The sequence below is a fragment of the Caenorhabditis elegans genome, chromosome X (assembly GCF_000002985.6).
Source record: "Caenorhabditis elegans chromosome X".
In the NCBI taxonomy this organism is placed as follows: Eukaryota; Metazoa; Nematoda; class Chromadorea; order Rhabditida; family Rhabditidae; genus Caenorhabditis; species Caenorhabditis elegans.
Window position 1 is genome coordinate 834,267 of NC_003284.9, and position 17,374 is coordinate 851,640.

General features: G+C 34.6%; 3 protein-coding genes across 3 annotated transcripts; 1 reads left to right on the forward strand and 2 right to left on the reverse strand.

Moving 5' to 3' along the window:
- The first annotated feature begins 511 nt into the window (after window positions 1–511).
- F39H12.1 (Pericentrin) lies at window positions 512–3,555 on the forward strand. The gene is made up of 9 exons (NM_075763.8): window positions 512–718; window positions 776–848; window positions 1,080–1,140; window positions 1,517–1,781; window positions 1,832–1,980; window positions 2,025–2,252; window positions 2,314–2,469; window positions 3,196–3,306; window positions 3,352–3,555. Exons 1-9 carry the CDS (start codon window positions 523–525, stop codon window positions 3,403–3,405), a joined length of 1,293 nt encoding a protein of 430 aa, NP_508164.2. The 5' UTR covers window positions 512–522; the 3' UTR covers window positions 3,406–3,555.
- Window positions 3,556–3,877: 322 nt separating this feature from the next.
- On the reverse strand, window positions 3,878–7,227 carry F39H12.3 (RIIa domain-containing protein). Its single transcript, NM_075764.7, has 6 exons — window positions 7,080–7,227; window positions 6,379–6,443; window positions 4,797–4,874; window positions 4,653–4,741; window positions 4,443–4,604; window positions 3,878–4,133 (listed from the first exon to the last, which is right to left on the reverse strand). Exons 1-6 carry the CDS (start codon window positions 7,222–7,224, stop codon window positions 4,040–4,042), a joined length of 633 nt encoding a protein of 210 aa, NP_508165.2. The 5' UTR covers window positions 7,225–7,227; the 3' UTR covers window positions 3,878–4,039.
- Window positions 7,228–11,464: 4,237 nt separating this feature from the next.
- Window positions 11,465–17,255, reverse strand: igcm-1 (B-cell receptor CD22-like). The gene is made up of 16 exons (NM_075765.8): window positions 17,172–17,255; window positions 16,965–17,121; window positions 16,620–16,819; window positions 15,707–15,818; window positions 15,576–15,659; window positions 15,104–15,500; window positions 14,827–14,969; window positions 14,557–14,779; window positions 14,353–14,508; window positions 13,446–14,303; window positions 13,010–13,225; window positions 12,685–12,865; window positions 12,497–12,632; window positions 12,336–12,446; window positions 12,196–12,293; window positions 11,465–11,722 (listed from the first exon to the last, which is right to left on the reverse strand). The coding sequence occupies exons 1-16, from the start codon at window positions 17,233–17,235 to the stop codon at window positions 11,637–11,639; spliced, it is 3,222 nt and encodes a 1,073-aa protein (NP_508166.1). The 5' UTR covers window positions 17,236–17,255; the 3' UTR covers window positions 11,465–11,636.
- Between the last annotated feature and the right edge of the window lie 119 nt (window positions 17,256–17,374).

Consider the following 17,374-nt stretch of genomic DNA (forward strand, 5'->3'; position numbering starts at 1 on the left):
TCCACTCTCTCTCTAGTTCCTCTTGACGCGTAGTGCTATTGATTTATTTTTTGGCAACATGAAAATGAAGATTTTATAGAATTTTTGCATTTTATAAGTACATTTGATTTTGAAAAATAAGGGAAGTTATATTTCGACTGTATTTTTATATCGAAACTCCAATGCCAATTTATTTTCTTGAAATTTATTTAACTGTTGATTTGTTAAAATTTTCAATATACCTAATCAGAAAGTTTTCATTTGAATTTTGAAATCTTAAAATTGTATTGTTATATTTATATTTTAATATTTATTCAACACAACAATTTTGTTATCCCAATACCTCCTGGCCTAGGTTTCTCCACGACACAATGTGTCTCTTCCATTTCCTCTGTTCAACCCAATAAAACGTGGATTCCACTAAATTCCGTCACTGCTTATCTGATTCATCTTTTCTCCTTCCGTCAGAACTTTACACAACACGCTTCTTATTTACCAGCTTTTGTCTGTTCTATTTTACCTTTTTAGTCAGTTTCAGGCACAATGAATGTTAATTGGAAAGAAGCAATACTTCAAGCACAAAAACGAATTGATCAGGTGTTGGATATCAGGCCAGAAGCAGCCGAGGTTGAAGTTGATGTGCCAGATGAAGTTCATGCTGAGCAGGAATGCTCATCTCCGTCACAAGGGTCCGAGCCATTAGCTGACGATATTGTTATGTTGGAACCTGTTTTACCGCGTAAGTTTTTCTTAAATTTAAATGAATAAATATTAATAATTAGTTCCCGTTTTCTAGCATTTCATAATAATCGATATATTGGAGATGATATTCAAACAATTATTTCATCGGACATTGAACATTTAACAAGGTAAGAATTATGTAAACATAACAATAATCTGACCATAATGATAAATTTGTGGATGTATTGACTATAATTATGAGTGCACTAACCCAACTTGGATTATGCACTGACCAACTTGACAGTTGCACTGACCAAGTTGACAGTTGCACTGACCAACTAGACAGTTGCACTGACCAAACTAACAGTTGCACTGACATTACTGGTAGATCTACTGACTAAAAGAAAACATAACTTCAGAGCATCTTCACGGACAGCGTCACCGGATCGATTACGAATAATACCAATGGAGTTTGATACGGTGAGTAGCTACATTAAATGACATCATAGTATACATAACACACAGAAAGTCACTTTCGCTAAGACAAGACAATGATCTGATCTTGAACAAGGTATCAGGGAAATCCTAGACAAGATGTGAAGCGGCAGAAACTAGATTTAAATTTAGAGTGATGGAATTTTAGATTGTGATTTGAATAATGATTTTGTTTCGGGGCGAAGTCTCAGAGCAAGTCAGGGATTAGAAAAACATCAAACTTTATCAGATCGGATCCCAATCCGTTTTGAAATTTGTAGAACGTTTTTCAACAAACAATATACTAGTAAACAGCAAAACTTAGTAATCAAGTACAATACTAATTATCATTTTTCAATACATATATTATTAAAAATTACAGGATATCTCAATATCGAGTGTTGTGAGCCCCGCTGCAGCTCTGACACCTGCTCCAGCACCGGCTCCAGCTCCAGTTGCTGTGCCAGAAGTAACATTACCAAATCCTGAAGAAATTCTCAACCAAGCAATTTATGGATTGCGGAAGGAACTAACGGAGTACAAAAAAGCAAATCAATTCTTACAACACAGCCATGCAAATCTTGAGAGAGAAATGGAGGAAAATAGATTTTCCGTGAATGAAAAAGTTGTGAACATGCTTAGTGAAGGTAAGAAATACTTTTTTAGAAAATATAGATTCAATGACTAAATTTTTCAGAACGGGATCACTTTCATCAAGAAATCTCAAATCTCAAACATACTTGCTCCCAATTAACAAAGGAGAAAATTGAATTAGAGGAAAAGTACCAAAATAGCACAGATTCGTGGCACAGAACTCAAGATGTACTTCAATATTTTAGAAACCAGGTATTTTTTTTGAAAAAATTTTGAAAATTAGGCTATTGTCTTAGATCTCACAAATGAAAGGTGCGCTACAAAAAACAGAAGAAACATTTATCAGTGATTTCGAAACTTTTGGAGCAGAAATTAAAAGAAGCTTGGAGAATCAAGCGAAGAGGAAATCCTCATCACCGAAGATTATACAATTACCCTGTAACTGTGAAAACAAGTCTCGGGAGCAAACGAATCAAGTCGTCAAACATGATGAATCTACACAAACTAAATCAGTATACATTGATGTGAGTTTTTGCTCTAATGGACAATTTTTTGCACAACCGTACTCGTAAATCAATGTTTTAGGAAAGCCATCGGTGGGAGAGAGAAGAAAAGGAAATCGCATCTTCTCCAAATGGCAAGAACGGGAATGTGACCGACCTTCTGCAGATAATTGAACAATTAGAGATGGAAAAGAGACTTCTTTTGGCGCAGAGACGAAGTGATAAAGCGGAAATTGAGGTGAGATAAAAATAAATCGTTTGGGCAAATATCGGTTTTTGCATATTAGATTAATTATTATTTCGGAGGTTAATACCGCCATCTAATCTAAATACACGCTGAATAGTCCAGCACGAGAAAAGATCCTATTACGATATTTAAATTTTGTTTAGATGTTTCAAAGTTTTAAATTAAAGTTTTTATAAAATGACAAAATTATTCAAAGATGTGTAATTTTTGAATGATTTCGAGCATTAATGCAGGTTTGAACACTGAAAATATTTGAATATGATTAATTGACTAGCGGATATATGGGCCCGCCAGCCCTTCGGGAATGGGGATAGGGTTAATTCGCTTTAAGTTATTAGCAAGGTAGCTGGCGCAGGTTCTCGGCTTCGCCTCGAACCTGTTAACGGGTTATTCGAGATCTCTTTGAAATTATTTCAGGAGTGGGGTATATGTTTAGAAAACTTGACTATTCAGGTTTGAGGCTTCGCTCGAAGCTCTTACTGTGTAAAGTGAAATCTCTTTAAACTTCGATTCATTGCTCCAGGGCCGACACTGTACGAATAACTTAGGCTGAGATTTTGTTCAAGAATAATTTGAATGTTTTCAATAAAATAAGCGTGTTTTCAATCATCACTGTGAACTACAAAAAAACGGTGAAGGAAAAGGATTACAAGTGATAAGAACTTCCGAAAATCCCAATTTTTTTCCCCAATTTCAAACAGCAATCCAATTTTTTAGAGGCTGCAAGAACAACTCAATGAGACCTTAATCATGCATGGTGAAAAGATCGAGCAACTTGATGAAATCCTCGTGGACAACGAAGAATTGAAAGATATTTTGAAGCAACAAGTAAGTTGGATCATCGAAACAACAAGATTTTACTTCCCTTTTCAGGCGTTGGCTCTCACGGACAATATTGCACAATCAGATGAAAAGGGTTCTACATAGCATTTTTCACAAGTTTATTCAATTGATTACTAATTATGTAGATTTTATATGTGATATTCAGTTGATCCGAAATGTCTTTTTTTTAGTTTTTGATTCCGATTTGGCTTTCAATTTGAATTTTTTGGTTATTGAATGAAGGGTTTACTTAAAAATTACTTTTCAGCCAAAGAACTATAACAATTTTTGTTTTTTGTAGTTAACCTGGCCCAACAGTATATTCCAATACGGTTTCCATTCATTTCTTCTGAAAATGCTGAATTAATCCAAACGGAAAACTGATTTCCATTTTAGCTTAATATGAAGAAAAAAGGTTGCCCACGTATATTACACAAGTACCGAAATTTAAAAATTTTGAAAAAAAAAACATTCACCAAAAATATTTCTTGACAAAATTTAGAACTCACTAACAGTTGTCTTTTTTTTTATTCATTTGTTCGGATAAGACTTTGATAGTGAAATCATGAAATGAACATTGTTTGTTGGTTTATTTATTAAGAGATAATGACGACGAGTGTATACGATAGGAAGTTAGAAAAATAAAAGTTAGAAAATTTGAAGACAGAAATAATATTAATCTCTGGGCATGAATTCGTTGGAAAGTCTGCGCTGTGAAAAAATTTCGAATATGGTTTTTTTAGTTGTGATCAGAATGGTCGGATTGAAGGGAAGAGTGACTTCTGGATGGAGATAGGCCCTGTTCGTCCAAGTGTTTTCGTGTCAAGAAGCCTCTGAAAAAGACTTGGAGTTGCTAAGTTTGTCATATATATCACTCGCAACATTTTCAGGTACCGTTTGATTTACTTCAAATGTCTCAAAAATTATCAAACTTCAATTTTATAGCAAGTAGGTCTCCAGCAGTTAGTTTAAATAAAATAAACAATTCCCTGTAAAATACTGTCTTCTGCATTCAATCTAATAAAACATAAAACAGTGCTACTTAACCTATGACGTTCTATAACACATTCAGAAATTTTTTGCAAGGGTATAAGTAACTATTACTGATATTTCAAGAAGCAACACAAATATTTTTAACAAACCTAATATGTGCCTGAATCTTAGTTGCCGCGTCAGTATCCTCCTTCTTCATCTTATCAACGTGCTTGCGAGTAAGAAATCCGCGAATTTCAGATTGAATCTTGGTCGCGGCTCTGTCTTCCGGAGTGTCCACATCAATGGTGTAACCTCCCACGGAATGACGCCTAAATTCATTTAGTTCAGACATTTCTATTCTATTATGTAGTACTCACTTTTGATCTTTCTTGTTGTTGGCAGAATCAAGCTTCTCAGAAGAAGAAGTTCTAGTGCTCATTCCATACTTTTCTGGGTGAGCGCGGACCTGGAACTTTACACAGTAATACTTACATACTACAAGGCAGAGGATTAAAACAAACCAAGTGTCCTTTGAAAGCGGCTTGAATTTTAGTTGCGGCAGTGTCCATTGGACTGGCTGGTCGCTCAACTTCAGCAAACTGAAATGAGAAAAGTTTGGCGCGTTGAATTTGTTTTGATATTCACTGAGTCATGTGGCTTAAAAATATAATATTCTTGGTGGTAGCGTGCAAATCATCCAACAAATTTGTTTCATTTCAAATTTTAAAACACTTAAATGTGGAATAGCGTCTGTGGGATTTTGATTTGAATGACAAAATAAAGTCTCAGTATAGCGATTATGTCACAATTTTAAATTAAAAAATATTTCTTAATTATTAACGATTTTTTAAAATTTTCCAAATATTTCAATTGATTTTCCCACAATATTGAAAAGCTTTTTTCGGTGTTTCTTTAGCTATTTAGTTGTAAACGTCAAAATGAAACACAAAAATAAATTCCTGTTAGGTTTGCCGGAAACTGCAAAGGGGGGAGCATGGTCTAAAAAATCTTATTAATGTAATTTTTGAGTCAGCGCACAACGTCTTTAAACAAATTTTAAAAATTCTCGGGAAATTTAATGTTTCTGAGAAAATTTTAGTTTTTGATCTCACTATCAGATCATGTATCACTCAGAAATATAAAAATTACTCTCTTATATGAAAACACTAAAACTGAAAATTCATCTCAAAAATGTACCTACTTTCAAAGTCAGAAAAAAATGATTGAGTCTCTATATGACATTTTTCGACTCTTTGGAACCAAAGTTCACGAATAAATCTATGTTTGGCAACGCTTTCTAATTTTTTATTCGCTATTCTCAAATGTACGCAAAAGTTTCCATATTCTGACTTTCCTAGCATCAAAGTTTTTTTTTAGTTTTAGAGTTTCAAAAAGCAAACAAGTATTTGCGTATTTTTGAAATGTAAGGAGTAGGTAAGTAATAAAAGTTTTAGAGTTCCCACTTATCGCTTTAGACAGAGTCCAGTGTATCATTTTATGTTGAATTAAAAAAATTTTTCTAAAAGTTTACCGAAATGTATGTTCCTTCACTAGTTAGTGTGAGAAGAAAACTGTTTTTACCAGATGCGGATTTTGGTATCTTATATCTAGTTTCCGTTTCATGAAAAAACGAGAAATATTTTTTTAAACTCTGTTCTTCCCAAAAGTTGAAATTATTTTTAAAATGAATTTAGATGTCGAATTATGACACCACTTATAAGGTTGAAAAAATTTCCAAAAAAAAAACGATTAAATATGAAACAGCGGGAAAATCCTCAAATAAACGTCGTGCTCAAAAATGTATCGTGTATCTACTCTCAAAGTCAGAAAAAGTGTCATTTGACATAAACATCCAATTTGACCAAACTAACACGCCAGAGCTACGAGATTAAGGAGAAAGTCACGTTAGAGTATACTTTGTTGTAACAAAGGCAATTTATGTTTTTTACGTGTTTTATTTTCCTATTTTGAAAAATTCAAATAAAATAGTTGACTGAGTCAGTGAAAAAACAAATCTGAAAGGAATAAACTTCGATAAAGCCACACGAATTATAGTATTAGTTTTTGTTTTTTTTGTGGAAATTATAAATTTTTATATCTTACCTTCTTCTGGAGATCAGCACGGAAAACTTCGTAAGCCGCTGGATCCTTTAGAATGTTCCTGTTTTCTGAAAAAAAAATGTGGGAATTATCTTTGATTCAAATTGAATTCAAGTTGAAATTTTCACTTAACAGTAAATTTTTTTGTTCGAAATTAAATGTTTATACGCCTGATAAATTTTGCTCTCTTTGAACTGCACTGAGTCTACCTTTTTTCAATTGGTGCATTAAACTTGCAATTCTTTGAAGGAAAAATAGACACACTATGAAAATTCTTGTCAAAAACAATACTTGGGAAAATGTTCTAGTGTGCATATTACTAATAATTGATGTTCTATTTTTAATCCAAAACTTTTTTTTAAAAGTGCAGTTTTAATATGAATAAGTCGGTATTTGTTTAGTAAAACAGGGGAAATACTTCATATGTACTTTCTGATTTTCTTCGAAAGAAACTTTATTTTACTTGCATGCATTTTATAATTAGCAAAATCCTACACAAAACTTGAAGGAAAATTGCGGCACAATGATGCTCAAGCTCAAAATATGAAAGTCCAGGGAAACAATTTCACATCTCATTCATGCGTGTGCGTGCCTTATTGCAAATCTGGATATCAATGGAAAAATAACTAGAATCTCGTAAATAATTCAACGGATTCTTTTCCCCAGCCTACTTTTCCCACCAAAATATATGACCAAAAGTTCACCTCTGCGATGTTTCAAGTACTCATCGAAAAACATGTGGCCAAACTCGGCCACATCCGATGGTTGACTTCGGAGTACTTCACGCGCCAACGCTTCCAAAATTGGGCGAAGATCGTGGGGAACGAAGCACTTATTCCGCTGATCCATTGCCTGAAAAATGTATAGTATAGGACTAGATTTTAGAAAACTGCTAAGCTTAAACACGTTTTTTTAAAAGCGGTAAGATCTATGAGCTTGAAAGTTGGAACTTTTATGCAATATTGTTTTACCGCGAGTTCAGAATTTATTTTTGAGAGTATCTGTGGGAAGTTGTGCAACTTGTTCGTAGATCACAGTTTATTTGATTCATTTTTTAACCCTGTTGATTTTTCTTTTCACAAAAACTATCAAAAAGAATGTCTGAACCAGCAATAAATTGTTGTGATACACTGTAGGAAACTGAAAGAAAACCAACAAATTCGTAATTTTTAAATATACGGAATTCTAATAGTATGCCTTGTAAAGTTATATAACATGAGGTTTTTTTCAGAAAACTAAAATAATTTTTAGTTGGCTTGGTGATACAAATCTAGTCTGGAGATGATTGGATTACGAAAAGATTATAAAGAAATTTTTAGTTTGCGCTGATTGACATATTAGTTTATGGTTGTTCAGATATAAATAATTTAGTGACAAAGCATAGTGGTGTGTATTGAAAAAATTTAAAATAATAGTATTTGACGTGAAAAATATAAAACACAGTGTAAAGAAACTTTCGCATGTAAAACGTTGTTTAAATTTGGTTAAAAACACAGAGCTGTTCGGTAATGGGCAGACGCCAATTCATACTAATTCATATTTGGCAGAGTTATTGTTGACATCAAACTTCAAAATGTTATGGGAAAAATGATGCTTGCTTCTTTTCAAATTTCTAAACATGGTACTCACATTATAAAATATTAGGAAACTTTGCCATTGACAATTGAAAAAAAAAAAATAATTTTCAACCGGCTATTTTTAATTTTTAGACCGTTTCATAAAAATGGCTGAAGTGGCACGGCGTTGGACCAAGGGTTTATTTTTTAACTCTGAAGCAAAACTTTTAGCACAATTTTATACTAATAGTCATTTTATGATTTCGTATCACAAAAATATGATTAGCTATTTAAATTTGGCATATCAAAGTTGAAATCTTATTTTTACTAGTCGTGGTAGATCTTAAGTTTTTACATATAATTCTCCTCATTGATTGATTGAAAAACATTTGTTATCTAAAATGTTATAGGATTAGTGATAAAACTTATGAACGCTATTGCTATGGTGATTCTAAATTCAATAAAAAATCTAGCTCGATTTGACAAAATACTATTATTTTCTAGTTGAAATGATAAAGGCTCTTTTTATCAAAGTTAGGCTTAGGAGAAGTGTTTTTCTAAGGCTAAAAATGCGAATGAATTCCACGTTTCTAATTGGAAAATATTTCTGGAAGAGCTAGGTATACAACACACATACCAAAAAATCTTTAGTTAGTTAGGTTCTCAGAAAGTATTCCATTTTTGCTGCTGTTAACCAGCGTTTTTGAGATTTGTAAAATCAGTTGATCAGAATTTCAGACAAAATTTCAAAGTTACATAAGTTGTAAACCTTTTCTCGTGGTCAAAATGCTTGACTTTTGTTTGAAATGCTTGACTTTTGTTTTAATCAAAGTATTTGCCGTTGAAAACCTCACACAGAGGTATAGCTAACCGTTAGATATAATTGAAAAAAATCGAAATGATTTCCAATTTTACCAGCAACTGATAAGGAAGACAAATGTTTTTCCGTATAACAAACCAATACTAAAACTTGTTGTGAAAACTTTTCAGAAACCAAGAAAAAATGATTTTGTGCGAAAGCAGCAGAATGAGATGAAATCGGAAGCGGGAAGACAAAAAACGAACAGAAAAAAAACGTTTGTCATGTTTAGATGTTTTCTTTCACTAAGCTTCCTTCTTCTCCAAAAACGTCAAAGACACTGCCGGAAATCTGGGCGACATCGATTTTTCTTGTGCTCTTGCTCACCAGAGCTTAGGAGCACTACACTATCTCTCTCATTGCCTTCGTTTTTTTTTGCGAGAAATTTAGACGAAATTTCGGGAAATTAACAGAAGGAGGGGGTTTGTGTAGATAGAGCAGAGCGCGTTGAATGTCTGAACACTAAGCGGAGGGAAACAATTGAAGAATTTTATTCGGAGAAACTAGGTTTTAGTTTCGCAAATTGAAAATTGTTTTTCTCAAATTAAACATGGGGGAGGAAAAATGAGACGAAGAGCTCAGCTGACTTAATCATGAACAAAGAACTCTCAAGTTTTAATGGATTGAAAGTGAAAACGGGGATCTAGATATAAAATATGTTGAGTACATTTTTGAAAATGAAAGAAATAAGTTTATTGGAAAAAATAGGATTTTGCTTGGACCGCATGTAGGCACTGACCAAAGTAGTGCTTGCACTGACCAAAACGGTAAATACACTGACCAATACTAAAAGTGCACTGACAAAAACGAATATCTTATTTCTAACTGCACTGATAAGTACAAGTATTAAAGAAGGGGAAAAACTGACTAACTTTACAATTTTAAGCGGAAGACTTTCCACTTTCTGAATGTCGATACGAAATTTTTCCGGGGCCTCTAGAATTACTCCTAAAGCTACTTATTATATGTTTTGTTACTATTTGATGATGTTTAGAAATCTGTTAAAACTTTTTCAAAATAATTATATATTTTTATCGAAGAAAACATTTTTTTGAATGAAAAAAATGAGCGAAATTTTTTTTTTTTCAAAACATTGAAATACTTAAAATGCTTTCAGAATCTACATCTACATCTGAGCACACCAAAAATATCAAAAATAGACATTTAAATCTTTTAATAAATTTTACATACCTAGTTTAAGTCTAGTCTAGAGTACTCTGAAAAATTTAAGTATGGAAAGTAGATCATTTTTGGTGTAACTTTTTGTTAGAACAAAAAATTTTGTTAAGTTAAATAAAAAGTTTCCTTCGTGAAAAAATCCCAGCATTTATTGAAAATTCCTTTTTTTATTGCACTGACAATTTTGCAAAATAAACTTCAAAAAAATAGAACTGCAATCATCTAATGTATAGTTCTAATGGAAAAATTGAAAGTTGAGATTACGGTAGCTTTATAAGCAACACACAAGTACGAAAAAAGAAGGCTCGGAGTATTAAGAAAAAACGAAAGAAAAAAAGAAACTTGTTAGGTTTACAATTTACTACTTTTTTATTCACTGAACAAATTCAATGTGAAGCCAAAGGAGGCGGGTGCCGTGTGAGGTAGAAAGGAAAAGAGCTTCAATGAGGGAGGGAGGCAAGAGATGGAGATATCGACAAGAAATGTTGCTCTTGCTCTCACACGATCTGCCCCCGTCTCCTGCCCCTCCCTTTTTCCTTCATCTCGGCTCCGGTGGGGTCGGCTTTTCCCATTTTGCCCCGTGGCTTCTTCATCCTGCACACACGGAGCAGGAAGCCCGAAGCAACCAAGAGCAACCGCCCCATATGATTTCTAATAAAATTGCGACTGGACGGAAGAGATCTGAGAAGGAGTCAAGTGAATACGTATATGGGTGGATGAATTCATAAAAAGTGTTTAGCAGAGGGAAATTCTGAGAATTTGGAATGTATACTACGTGGGTGTATAGCCAAGAGGCTGAGAGAGTAAAGTTGCATTTGGGACCGAGTGTGTCATCAAAAAACTCAGATTGTATTATGATTTTTTAAATTTTTAGGAAATGATCAAGAATTAATACTATAATTTTTTAAGTTTAAAAAATGTACGGAAAATGAAACTATAAATTTATGAAATATGCTGAAAAGGAAACCAGTTTTTTTAAACTTTATCTAGAAGTAATAAATTTATTGTTAATTTTCAAGAAAGAATAGTGCATATTTGACTGCCAAACTCTGCGTGCAATTATCTGAAACATTTCAAATTTGTAGAGAATTTTTATTTGGTCGGCATACCATGATCGGCAAAAATTGAGTATTTGTTTTCGAATGTTAAAAACTTCAAAAATATTTTTTAAAGCTTTACCTAAATTTTTCTAGACATTTTAGCAATGTACAAGTTATTTCAAACATTGTTCTTACTGGAACCAGAAATAAACTTTGAAAAAATGTTTCACGAGTACTTCGGCGGAATGTAGACACGTTCTATTATGCCAACTGAGCCAAACAAACTCAAATATCATCAAAAAGTCCAAAAACTCAACTCAATTCTAACATCCGTCTCTAAAATTGCTCGAAGGAATGTGTTTCTAATAAATATATAATGACATTCAAATTAAAAGCATATGCGGACATTCATAAAAATTTTGTGTGTTGTTTTAAGATTAACGCATACATAATTTGATTATAGAATTTTATTAAGGAAAAATTAGAGCTCAAAAAAAGCTCAAAAACACACTGTTAAGTTAACTATCAACACGTTATTACTGTTGTTTAAACGACCCGAATATTTAACAACGTCATACAATGAAAGAAGTTTGTGAGGGGGGAAGAATGACAAAAAATATGACAAAATTAAACAATAATCTCTCGAACGATTCGTCGATCTTCATCACTGTTCTCCAGTACATCACCGTTTGTAAAGCCGGATAGTGAAGTATCTGAAAGTTGAATCGTTTGGTCTACAAAAATTGCGGCAGGATTTAACAAGTGCGTCTGTAAGTTATATAGCCACCCGTGGTGTCAGAGTGTCTCATTTCGGTTTGATCTACGTAGATCTGAAAGAACGCGAGAGTTGCGACGTAGAGTTCTCATCAGATTTTGCATGGTTAAGAACGTGCTGACGTCACATTTTTTGGCCAAAACGTTCCCGCATGTTTTGTAGATTAAACCGTAATGACACAGCCTGACACCACGTGTAGCCAGCTACCAATTAAGTTCACTGTATGGCTAAAATGGAATAAAGCATAATTACTTAAATGGGCAATTGCATTTATCAGTCAATCGGGAATTGGGCAATAAGTTAGTAGTAGGGTTATTGATTTTATTATAGTGCAGAAAATATTCAAGAAAATTCGATCTACTTACCAATTAATCTTTTTACATATCTAGGAAATAGAATTTTCTAACTCACTTTTTAAAACTTCTGTATTTTCTTGTAAATAACAATCTGTGGACACATCATATTCCATATTCAAACCGGGCGGTTTCGTCGACTTTGCATCATGTTGACTAAAACTTTTGAAGTTATTCGAATTTAAATATTCTCCTAACCTCAAATGATTAGTTTCGTTTTCCGTTATTGCAAATGTTGCGTGCTTTGGTTCTTCATAATCTGCAGGCCTTTTCAATTCATCTCCAGGTAGGGAAGTAAGAATGATTGGCCTAAAAATGAGTAAAGTAGGAAAACATATATTTTAATTTTTTTTGCTTACGAAAGTTTTGAAGTTTTTGGATTTGATCGAGTTTTGCAGCAGACAAGGAAGAATACGCAGATAGCAAGACCAATGAAAATGAAGAATAAAAATGGGAAAAACACGTTGGTCTTCCAAACTGAACCAGAACCGCTTGCTGAAATTTTATTTTGGCTTCAGACTAAACTTCACATTAAAAAAAAACTTACAAATAGTTTTAGAAACTGGTGAGCATTTAAGTCCATTAGCAGTTGTGCAGAACCTTGCTCTATATTCTCTTCCAGGAATGATATTTCCGATAGGGTTGCTTGATGTATGGCAAGTGCTGGTTCTCCATATTCCATCAAGAAATACGTAGAGCAATGTGCAAGCATCCGATGGTAGTTTTGGCTGAAAATATTGACTAGTTTTTTTTCACGATTCAGTCATTGTGCATAGTCAATATCACGAAGTGAGCAACAAACTGCATAACTAGCACTATTCCGTAAAAATGCCCCTTGGATTTCCAATATCCAGAGTCTGCCATTTACCCACCTCAACATTAATCTTCTGTTCACTGGAATCCAGAACTAGGCGGCTTGGGGACATCATGTTCGCGTCTTCAACGACGTCTTCAGTGGAGGCAATTAGAACCGGCGTAAATTCCGATTCGCCTTTCTCGCTAACAGCTTGAATGCGTAAATTGTAAGTGGATAATGGGGTAAGCCCGGTGAAGTTGAAGATGTTCTTCGACACTAGCGTGCCGTCGATCTGCGATAAAAATGGAGATGATTATGAGTGTTTTAATGGCGGTAATGGAATAGTTTCTGGTCGTATTTTTGAATTGGTCAGTATAAAAAAGAGTGGAATCTAGATGTTTCTGAGACGGATGTAATAAATAAATAGGTTTTTTTTAAAGTTGGTTGGTGCAACGTAATAAAAATCTGTTGGTGCGTAACCCCGTTATATATTTCCAAATCAATCTACCAACCTCCTGATCTTGTTGCACGGCATTAATATTCAGCTTTGACACTGGAGCATTTCCGTCGATTTCTCCAGTGAATGGGTCAATCTTCCTTGTTTCCAGCACATACGTTTGATCAGCACCTCCGTCAAATTGTGGGACCCATCCAAGCAGAACAGAGTTTGAAGTAGCCGACAGCTTTTGAAGGTCCAATGGAAGTGCTGGTGGACTAGTCTTTCTCAATTCAATCACAACATGGTCGCCGCCATTGCCATTTGTTGCTCGGCACACGTACTCTCCGTAATCGGATTCTTGCACACTTTCAATTTGGAGCAATTGCTCGTATTCATCAGGTTTTCCAGTGATTCCGACAGTATGGAACGAGTGTCTCTCATTTTCGGAAATTTCCGAGTCTCTAAACATCCAATGAAACTCTGGCTCTGGTCTCGCAGAGACTTTGCAACGGATGATTGCTTGGGATCCAATATCAGCAGCGGCTAGTGACTTTTCTGGGAACTTCCTGTTTAAGAACACCGGCTTATGAAGAACTCGAACAATTGTCCACGAGCTGCTGTCTTTATCGGTTTTGTCAGACCCATTATCAGCCACACATGTAAAATTTCCTTTGTCCGACCATTTCAGAGGACCCGCAAGTGTCAAGGTACTAGCAACCGTCTGAGTACAGAAATCCTCTGGAAGGCATTTTGATTCGGATGTTGCAGATGAAGCGTAGATGCTCTGTTTTACTGGACGCCCATCTTTCAGCCATTTGATAACAGGAGATGGATATCCTTGAGCCTCACACTCCAGTATTTTCCCTTGTTCTCCAGATGTGAAAATTCGCTCAGTGGCAAGGGGACTAGAAATTCGAGCTTTTTCAATGACCTGAAACAAATAGGTTGGTTATGAGAAACTACAGTATTAATTATCTTACCGTGATCATTACTGTTCCAATTTTTCCTTCTCCTAGATCGTTGTATGCCTTGCAAGAATATACGCCATTATCCGATAACTGAGCATTCCTGACTTCAAATGACTTTTCTGTGTGGCCTTCCAAGCCGAAAATTCCACCGGATGATGGAGAAGCCCACTATAAGAATTTTCCTAAAATTCGGAGAACATTTCAAGCCAAACTCACCGTATAAGAAGCACTCGGATTTCCTGCATCTTCAGCTTGACACATCAACTTGATAGTCTCTCCAACATCTACGTTCTGTCGAGCACTAACAATTTGAGCCTGACCAGGCTTTCGCTTGACGTCAACAATTGTCGTTCCTGTGCCCATTCGTTGCTGTGACCCAGAATGTCCGTAGACTGTCAAAAAGTTGGTCGCCATACATGTGTAATTTCCACTTTGCGCTCTAAATTGGAATTTTTTAAAGTGAAATTCGAGAAAAAATATTTTTACTTTGAAATTGATGTAATTGTCAATCTGGACCCATTCTGCTTGAAACCATTTGGTCCAACCCATTTGATATCAATGACTTCTGGAACTGCACTGACTTCACACAGAATATCAATATCTTCCATTTCGTTAGGGCTGATTGACTCCTGAAAAAGTTGTTATAAAAATTTTTTTTTTAAGTATTTGGTTTGTTATGTTATAGCCAGATATTGACCGGGTAGTTTTTTGTTAAAAAATTATTTGGGTTCGCGATTATTCCAACAGTATAATCAAAACTAACCGGAACATTAATTCTTGGTATGTGCTGTACAACCATTTTCAAAACAGCTGTGCCTTCTCCCAGTTCATTTGTCGATCTACACTCGAAATCTCCGCTCATTGAGCTGTCAACTCGGATTGGCCAGATTTTTCCCTGATATCGTTCCCCTGACGCAATATGCTTCCATTCATAACTATGAGCTGGGGGATTTGAAGCTGAGTTGCAAGTTAAATTGACCAGCTCTCCTTCTTCTACTGACAAGTGAGTGAGGTTTTCGGTTGGCGTTACGAAGACGACTGGTTTGTAGAGCACGTTAAGCTGGGAACTTTTCACTTGTTTTGTTTCTCCGCCAAGCATGGCTCTGTTAGTGACGTCACACTGCACGGATTTTCCGTCATCGCTTGAGGTTACGCGGAAACTGAAATAATTGAATTGTTAGTAGAATTTTAAAGGGAGGTTATTTAAATTATAATCTAATTTTTTTTAAACTCACTGTAACAAACTTTCGGTTGCACCGTCCCTAAACTGAGTTGTAAAAATAGCTGAACTCGCAATTGTATCATTCGGTAGTGTCCATCTGAAAAAAATTACTTCTAACAATCCCCGAACTTTTCGAGAACTCACGTGAATGTTGGCTGTGGGCTTCCACCAACCGAGACACACTTGGCAGTCATAAAGTCTCCTTCAATTACGCTCTCGGAAGGTGTAGTGCTAATAATTGGGTCACCAGGTGGAACTGAAATATGTATTTCATTATTTGACATGAACATGAGTGGTAGTAATTATTTTGAAATTGACTTGTTGCGTTGAAATACGATATGGTTGGTTTTCTGGTTTTCTATTAAATTTTACTTTTTAGTTCATTTCTGGAAAATTGTTCTGAACAAAGAAATTAGTACCAGCAAAAAAAATTGAATGGAGATGTTTCCGGTCGCACTGACAATTTTTAGTGACACAAACAATCAAGCGAGCACCGACCAAGTTTATCAAGGCGCTGCTCAAACTTAACAATGCAGTGACCAACTTGAGTTATGCACTGACAAAATTGAAAAATGCTATAATTTTAAATAAGTAATTATTGAGTAATGCTACTTGAAAGTAATTTTCTAGCCTAACCCTGTTATTCTATGTATATCGGGAAAACTTAAAATTGTTTTATCTCCTCCATAAAACAAAAACGGTCACCAAAATAACGTTTCTAATTCAATACTATATTTTCATTTTTGTTCTAGGAAATTACTTCCAACAAAAAGGTCAGCATTATTAGTGCCAGCCTACTGCGCATAGGTCAATAATTGGCAGTTGTCATGCACAAAAAAAAGTACAAGTGGTAATGGGTTTGGAAAGAATAACTGGACAGTGACAAAATTGATAAATGCACTGATTAGTATGAGCGGTGCACTGACAAAGTTATCATTGAAGAATGTTAATTCAGGTAGTTAAACTGGGGTTTAACAACAATTTTTCTGGAGAAAGAACAATATTTGATCGCATATTTGAAAATCACCTTATCAATTGAAAAATGCTAATCTCTTACCTAAAACAACAACGGTCGCCAGCGCGGAGTACTGCACATCCGAATCATCTGTTCCAATTACATTACAATGGTAAGTCCCTTCGACACTATTCTTTTCCACTTCAGTGATTCGAAGGCTATAGTTTCCTGTCGCCGAATCATTCTCCAAAATGAACCTTGAATGCTTTTTTGCGAGAAGTTTGTCGTTTTTCGTGATCATTCTATAATATTGACATTGCAATTATGAAGTTGATGGGATTCGGAGAATAGAAATGAGAAGTTTCATTTTAACCACTGTTAGAGTGAAGCATGAAATTGGTGAGAAACTTATTGAAAACATAAATTTGAAATTTGAAAAATGCTCACCTCAACTGTCCATTATTGTACCTCGCCCAGTTGATTTCATACTTTTGTCTGTCAAAATACTCTGGTTTCACGACACATGGGATGACAATTCCCTCATTTCCTTCTTGGAGAAAATACGGTTCCGAGCTGGGTTCTTTTAAGAACACATCTGATGAATCTGAAATTGTCAATAAATTTTTTGTTAAAAATTTTTCGAATTTCAATTACCTGCACTATTGGTGAGTTGCACTAAAAATAAGAAAAATAGGAAAAATAACCGCTTCCCTCCCATCTGGTTGGTAGAATTCCTCTGAAATTATTTAAACTTTGTAAGACTGTATTAAACAAAAAAAATAATGAGAATGAAAAGGATTACAAGAAGTTGAACATTGAATTGAAAATGAAAAACAAGACAGAAAGTATCAAAATAT

What these genes read in the sequence shown, in the direction of transcription:
- F39H12.1 (NM_075763.8), top strand. Translation starts at nt 523, where the DNA reads ATGAATGTTAATTGGAAAGAAGCAATACTTCAAGCACAAAAACGAATT. An exon ending in TTCAATATTTTAGAAACCAG is followed by an intron (nt 1,981 to 2,024) that starts GTATTTTTTTTG and finishes CTATTGTCTTAG; the next exon opens with ATCTCACAAATGAAAGGTGC. An exon ending in GTGATAAAGCGGAAATTGAG is followed by an intron (nt 2,470 to 3,195) that starts GTGAGATAAAAA and finishes CCAATTTTTTAG; the next exon opens with AGGCTGCAAGAACAACTCAA.
- F39H12.3 (NM_075764.7), bottom strand. Translation starts at nt 7,224, where the DNA reads ATGGATCAGCGGAATAAGTGCTTCGTTCCCCACGATCTTCGCCCAATT. An exon ending in GTGCTGATCTCCAGAAGAAG is followed by an intron (nt 4,875 to 6,378) that starts GTAAGATATAAA and finishes TTCTCATTTCAG; the next exon opens with TTTGCTGAAGTTGAGCGACC. An exon ending in AAGATTCAGGCACATATTAG is followed by an intron (nt 4,134 to 4,442) that starts GTTTGTTAAAAA and finishes AGTCTTTTTCAG; the next exon opens with AGGCTTCTTGACACGAAAAC.
- igcm-1 (NM_075765.8), bottom strand. Translation starts at nt 17,235, where the DNA reads ATGGGAGGGAAGCGGTTATTTTTCCTATTTTTCTTATTTTTAGTGCAA. An exon ending in TACAATAATGGACAGTTGAG is followed by an intron (nt 16,820 to 16,964) that starts GTGAGCATTTTT and finishes TCAATATTATAG; the next exon opens with AATGATCACGAAAAACGACA. An exon ending in CCAAAAACTTCAAAACTTTC is followed by an intron (nt 12,447 to 12,496) that starts GTAAGCAAAAAA and finishes ACTCATTTTTAG; the next exon opens with GCCAATCATTCTTACTTCCC.